The sequence below is a fragment of the Neofelis nebulosa genome, chromosome X (assembly GCF_028018385.1).
Source record: "Neofelis nebulosa isolate mNeoNeb1 chromosome X, mNeoNeb1.pri, whole genome shotgun sequence".
In the NCBI taxonomy this organism is placed as follows: Eukaryota; Metazoa; Chordata; class Mammalia; order Carnivora; family Felidae; genus Neofelis; species Neofelis nebulosa.
Genome location: NC_080800.1, coordinates 92,881,622 through 92,888,860, shown reverse-complemented (window position 1 = coordinate 92,888,860; position 7,239 = coordinate 92,881,622). Strand labels below are relative to the sequence as shown.

Genomic DNA, 7,239 nt, shown 5'->3' with positions numbered 1-7,239 from the left:
TATAACGGTCTGCGGGTTCGCGCCCCACATCGGGCTCTGTGCTCACAGCACAGAGCCTGAAGCCTGCTTCAGATTCTGCCTCCCTCTCTCTCTGCCCTCCCATGCTCATGTTCTGTCTCTCTTTGTCAAAAATAAATTAACGTTAAAAAAATTTTGAACAAACTTATTAGATAATTCTTGTGCATGCTAATGTCTGAGTACTACCTGTTTTATACTAGGCTCTGTCCTTAGCTCTTATATTTGATACATAAAAACTAAAACATAGCCTCCCTCCTTAAAAGAAACTCAATGCGCTCTCTTTCTGCCGCCATCTTGGTTCCGCATTCCCCGCACAAAATGCCTGGTGAAGCCCCAGAAACCGTCCCTGCTACAGAGCAGGAGTTGCCACAGCCCCAGGCTGAGACAGGGTCTGGAACAGAATCCGACAGTGATGAATCAGTACCAGAGCTTGCGGAACAGGATTCCACACAGGCCACCACCCAACAAGCCCAGCTGGCAGCAGCAGCTGAAATCGATGAAGAACCAGTCAGTAAAGCAAAACAGAGCCGGAGTGAAAAGAAGGCACGGAAGGCTATGTCCAAACTAGGTCTTCGACAGGTTACAGGGGTTACAAGAGTCACTATCCTCTTTGTCATCACAAAACCAGATGTCTACAAGAGCCCAGCTTCAGATACCTACATAGTTTTGGGGGAAGCCAAGATCGAGGATTTATCTCAGCAGGCGCAACTAGCAGCTGCTGAGAAATTCAAAGTTCAAGGTGAAGCTGTCTCAAACACTCCAGAAAACACACAGACTCCAACTGTACAAGAAGAGAGTGAAGAGGAAGAGGTTGATGAAACAGGTGTAGAAGTTAAGGACATAGAACTGGTCATGTCGCAAGCAAATGTATTAAGAGCAAAGGCAGTTCGAGCCCTGAAGAACAACAGTAATGATATTGTAAACGCTATTATGGAATTAACAATGTAACCGTCTGAAAAGGAGGACCCTTTTTTGGTGTTTCAAAAGAATGACTGCAGCTTGGTTTGAAATGTGTACTGTTTCTATCATTAATAAAGTTATGGCTATGTTGTTAATATATATGTATGTACATATTATTTTGTATATATAAATTTATCATATTAATCAATGCAATGAATATATGTAGATGTAATACATTGTATAAGCATTAAAACAGAAATACATACAAAGTGCTGAGTAAAGGCTCCGAAGAGAAAGTCACCTATGAATGGGGTCTTGAGGGATAAATAGGAATTCTACTCTACCAGTGACGTGAGATGGAAGGCATTGGAGGTCTAATGAATGGACAATTTTGCAAAACCTTGGTACTGCAGAAGGTGAAGATCATTTGAAAAACTAAGGAGAAATTTGATGGGACAGATAATAGGGCAATGTTTCCGAAATTGGAGCATGTGAATCTTCTGAAGGCTGATTAAAAATTCTTATTCCTGTGCCCTATTCCAGAACCACAGAAGCACAATCTTAGGGAGGGCTTCAGGGTTCTCATTGTCAACAAGTTCTCCTGATGATTGTAATGTGCAACAATATTTAAGAACACCCATCAGGTTGTCTTGCCTTTACTTTTCCATTGCTCTTTCTGTTTATAATGAATGAATGCAAGGCAGTTATTTAAAATGCCAAAATCACCAGTGCTTAGAAAAGCCAAATCACCCTTATTCCCTCTCAGAATAACAGAGTCGGGGGAATGAAAACACTAAGCCAATCCATTGTAGTCTGGTTAGTGTTTAGATTAATTTTGGCAGAAAACTTTCTACTGTATCTATGTATGTAGATAAACACTATCAACATGCTGGCCAAAGGGTTTTAAATTATTGTCAGAAAGCACCGTTTTTCCCAAATGGAGTTTAAGATATACTGAAGATTACAGCACCTCATTCAAAGATAGCCTTAAAATAAGTGTTGGTTGTATTCTTCAACACCTATTTTATACAACAGGCTCATCTCAGTATATGTAACATTCATTTTTCTTTTTACTGTGGAGTTTGAGTCTTTTGAATACAATTTTCAGATATATTCCCTTTAAATTTAATATAAAAGTAGATTTATGTTCCCACATTTTCTGTAAATGTCTGATCTCTTTATAATATATGCACCTAAGCACCTTTTTAAATAAATTTGCTTTTAACACTCGGTATAGAAATATTTTTAAAAAAAACAGGTCAATTGATAATTACGTTCAAAATAACGTGTGTATGTGTTCATTTCCTTGGGAAAAAAATCTCTGCTTTTCACTATGAACCCCAAAGAACCTACATGCCTTATAGATTTTTAACTCTCTAATAAACTGGCAAGGTCTGTCTGAGAAAATCAAGACCGCTATACTCTACTGCAGATTATCTCTTATTAGACGTCAGACCAAAGAAAAAAAAGTGACTCAAGAAATCACTTTGAATGATGGGCTACTCTTTTTTAATTACAGGTTGTAAGAGTCATTAATCAGAGACAATGGATCATCCATGACTTGAAGATGGAAACATACTTCATGTAATTATGGTTAATTCTTGCTCATCAAGATGCATTAAATGTCTAAGTAAATGACGTAGTAAGGCAAAATTCTCAATTTTCAGCCTATGGCCATTAATTAATGCTTTATATTTGGTCTCTCCTGGAGTCCCCAGATTTATTTATACATCAACTATGTATTAAAGACTGCTTTATTTTGCACATTGCATAGAAGATTCTATTCCTGATTACAGCTATGTAATACAGTTTGAAGTCCAGATGACGCCTCCAGCTTTGGTTTTCTTTTTCAACGTCACTTTGGCTATTTGAGGTCTTTTCTGGTTCCATAAAAATTTTAGAATTGTTTGTTCTAGCTCTGTGGAGAATGCTGGTGTTATTTTGATAGGGATTGCATTGAATACGTAGATTACTTTGGGTAGTATTGACATTTCAACGATATTTGTTGTTCCTATCCAGGAGCATGGAATCTTTTTCCATTTCTTCATGTTCTCTTCCATTTCATTCATAAGCTTTCAGCATATAGATCTTTTACCTCTTTGGTTACACTTATTTCTAGGCATCTTATGGTTTGGGGTGCAATTATAAATGGGATCAATTCCTTGATTTCTCTTTCTGCTGCTTCGTTATTGGTGTACAGAAATGCAACTTGTCTCTATACATTGATTTTATGTCCTGTGACTGCTGAATTCACATATCGGTTCTAGCAGTTTTTGGTGGAGGCTTTCAGGATTCCCATGTAGAGTATCATGTCATCTGCAAAGAGAGAAAGTTTGACTTCTTCTCTGCCAATTTGTATGCCTTTTCTTTTTGTTGTCTGATTGCTGAAGCTAGGACTTCCAACACTATGTTGAATAACAGTGGTGAGAGTGGACATCCCTGTCGTGTTTCAGACCTTAAGGGGAAAGCTCTCAGTTTTTCCCCATTGAGGATGATATTAGCTGGGGGCCTATCATACGAAAACCATGATGAGATACCACCTAATACCTGTCAGAATGGCTAAAATTAACACTCAGGAAATAACTGTTAACATTAACAGTGAGGAAACTCGCATGTTGGCGAGGATGCGGAGAAAGGGGAACACTTTTACACTGTTGGTGGGAATGCAAACTGGTGCAGCCACTGGGGAGGTTCTTCAAAAAATTAAAAATAGAAGTACCCTATGATCCAGCAATTGCACTAGTAGGAATTTAGCCAAAGGATACAAAAATGCTGATTTGAAGGGGCACAGGCACCCCAAAGTTTATAGCATTGCAACCAACAATAGTCAAATTATGGAAAGATCTCAAATGTCCATTGACTGATGAATGGATAAAGAAGACGTGGTTTATATATATAATGGAGTATTACTCGGCAATCAAAAAGAATGAAATCTTGCCATTTGCAACTACGTGGATGGAACTGGAGGGTATTAATGCTAAGTGAAATAAGTCAGTCAGAGAAAGACAAATATATGATTTCACTCATATGTGGAATTTAAGAAACACAACACATGAACACAGGGGAAGGGAAGGAAAAATAAGATAAAAACAGACAGGGAGGCAAACTATAAATGAGTCTTTTAAAAAAATTTTTTCAACATTTATTTATTTTTGAGAGACAGAGAGAGACAGAGCATGAGCAGGGGAGGGGCAGAGAGAGAGGGAGTCACAGAAGCTGACACAGGTTCCAGGCTCTGAGCTGTCAGCACAGAGCCTGATGTGGGGCTTGAACCCACAAACCGTGAGATCATGACCCGGGCCGAAGTCAGACACTTAACTGACTGAGCCACCCAGGCGCCCCAAATGACTCTTAAATACAGACAACAAACTGAGTGTTGCTGGAGGGGTGTTGGGTGGGGGGATGGGCTAAATGGGTGATGGGCATCAAGGAGGGAACTTGTTGGGGTGAGCACTGGGTGTTATATGTAAGTGATGGATCACTAAATTCTACTCCTGAAACCAATACTACACTGGATATGAACTACTTGAACTGAAGCTAATTAATTAATTAAAAAGAGATCCTATTCCTGTCTGAGTACATAGTCTACTGAAAGAGATCTCATGCTGAATTTACATAATATGTTTATGTCCACATACCACAACAGAGATAGGTGCCACGTGCCATGAAAGCCCAAACATATCAGAAATAAACCAACTATTTCCCCCTAGAGGAGCCAAGCAAAAGTTACATAATAAGGTGAAATGTAAGCAGAAAAAGAAAACTGGGAAAAAGGCATTCCAGGTAGAGAGAGCAGCCCATGCAAAGACGTCATTGTGATAGGTTTGGGGGTTGGAGAGCAGTTTGGTATGGGGAAGGGGTAGAGATGAAACTACATTGCAACTATAAGATACTTAGGACAGCAAGGGCAATCCCTGTAGTCTTTCCACCAGAGACATGATTAACAACCAGCTTGTATTTTACAAAGATCACTGTGGATTTATGGTAGGGATTGAATTGAAGGGAGGAAAAATGGGACAATGGTTTCACTTTCAACCATATTCGATATGAAACATCTGCAGGAAATCAGGGAGAGAGATCACATTGCTGGGTACAAAGATTTCGGACTCTGGACAAAGGAGGCTGCGGGAGAAAAATACAGATTCCTATGGGTTCCACAGAAGTAGACAGGATTACCCCGAGAGAATACACATGTAAGAAAGAATAAAGCATGAGGATGATGAGCTGGAAAGCAACAACACTGAAGTATTGGGTAGAGAGAGCAGAGCCAGAAAAAAATAACAAATAACTACTGAGAGAGGTAGAAGAGAGAACTGTGTCTCCAGTTATGTGAATCTGAGGAGCTTACCAAAATAAAAAGTGACCTTACCGGTTACCAAAAGAAAGTTGTATTTTGTTTGCTTGCCAACAAGAAGCTAGAAGAGCGGGGCGCCTGGGTGGCGCAGTCGGTTGAGCGTCCGACTTCAGCCAGGTCACGATCTCGCGGTCCGTGAGTTCGAGCCCCGCGTCAGGCTCTGGGCTGACGGCTCGGAGCCTGGAGCCTGTTTCCGATTCTGTGTGTCTCCCTCTCTCTCTGCCCCTCCCCCGTTCATGCTCTGTCTCTCTCTGTCCCAAAAATAAATAAAAAAAAAAAAAAAAAAAGAAGCTAGAAGAGCATGTCTAACTATGAAAATTACGAACAGTATACAGTGATCAGCAGAGTCGTCGTTCTATGAATAAACCATCTATTTCTCATTCTAAGCTCTAACCACGAGGGTAACAGGGCCTTTGCATGCCACTTTCTCCACCTGGGATGTCATCTCCTTAGAGATGTGCTTTGTAAGCCTCCAGATGAGGCCATATCCTCTCCATGATAGTATCTCCCCTACAGTCCCAAATTCCTTTCCTTCGTGACGCATGTCTCGGTTTATAATTACACACGTGTCGGTGGGGTTGTGAGATTGTCTGCCTCCCGTGTTTGACTACAGACGCTATGACAGGATGTGACAGACCTGTCTGTGCCTACCGAAATGCCCTCAGTGCCTATCTTAGTGCCTGGAAAATAGTAGGTACTTGACAAATATTCGCTGAATGAAGGACCAAAAGAAAGATCTAAATGATGAAAGAACTTCCTAAACTCAGAGCCTTGCACTGGAAAAGTGTTCACGCCTCCTGTGTCCTCTTCTTTCAGGCAAATGCGGATAAAGTCCAACTGAACCATGATAACTTACATCACCAGACTCTTATGGTACAAGTGTCATCTCCCGGGATCTGTAATTATTAGCTATTTTTGACGGATTTTTTGAGGAACAGTTGAAACTCACCCAGAACGTGGAAACTGCTTTTTGGTTACTGGCACTTCCCAAGAGCGTTCTAAAGCCAGTTTGCATTTAATCCCCATTAAATGGGCACCATAGCACCTCTACCTACAGAAGCAGCAGAGATTTCATGTGAGAGTAAGGAGAAGGCTAGGTTACCATATTTTTTTTAAAGTAGGCTCCACATCCAACGTAGGGCTTGAACTCATGACGCTGAGCTCCAGAGTCGCAGGCTCTACTGACTGAGCCGGTCAGGTGTCCCAACAAGGAGAAGGTTAAGATGAGAATTCTGAAGAAATGGAGGTGACAAAGAGCACAGAAAACAGATATCTGAGCTCAAATTCTAGCTTTGTTTTCTAGATTGGTAACCTTGGCAAGTTACTTAACCTGAGACCCCATTTCCTCATCTGTGAAATACGGATACTAATATAAACCCCGGTATTACCTAATAGTGGTTCTGAAAATTAACTTAGTTAACATATGTAAAGGAATTAGAACAGTGGCTTTCACCTAGTAAGTGCTCAGTAAATATTAGTTGTCGCTATATTATTATTGCTATATTATCTACTTAGCAACAATATATTGAGCCTTGTTCCCAAATTCAGTGTTTAAGATCCAGAGAACATACTGCCTGAAGCACATAGTTTGTGTGCCTGGGTGGCTCAGTCGGTTGAGCGTCCCACTTCAGCTCAGGTCATGCTCTCACGGTTCGGGAGTTCAAGTCCCGCATGGGGCTCTGTGCTGAGCGCTTGGAGCCTGGAGCCTGTTTCAAATTCTGAACCTCCCTCTCTCTCTGCCCATTCCCTGCGCTCACTCGCTCTCTCTCTCTCTCTCTTTCTCTGTCAAAAATAAACATTAAAAAAATTTAAACCATTACAGTAATGCAATCCATATTTGCCACTTTCACATACTCAATGGCTTCTCAATTAAAGAGACATAAACTCATTTGGCAAGACTTTGTACCTCTATCCCCATTCCAGCAAACTAAAGGAAAATAAAAACGTCATAGCTTAGTCTTCATTCC

At 40.6% G+C, this 7,239-nt stretch overlaps 1 protein-coding gene across 1 annotated transcript; it reads left to right on the top strand.

Moving 5' to 3' along the window:
* The first annotated feature begins 288 nt into the window (after nt 1-288).
* LOC131501941 (nascent polypeptide-associated complex subunit alpha-like) lies at nt 289-1,005 on the top strand. Its single transcript, XM_058712468.1, has one exon. The coding sequence runs from the start codon at nt 289-291 to the stop codon at nt 964-966; it is 678 nt and encodes a 225-aa protein (XP_058568451.1). The 3' UTR covers nt 967-1,005.
* The last annotated feature ends 6,234 nt before the right edge of the window (nt 1,006-7,239 follow it).

Bases quoted from the DNA above. Each gene is read 5' to 3' on its own strand.
- LOC131501941 (XM_058712468.1), top strand. From the start codon at position 289: ATGCGCTCTCTTTCTGCCGCCATCTTGGTTCCGCATTCCCCGCACAAA.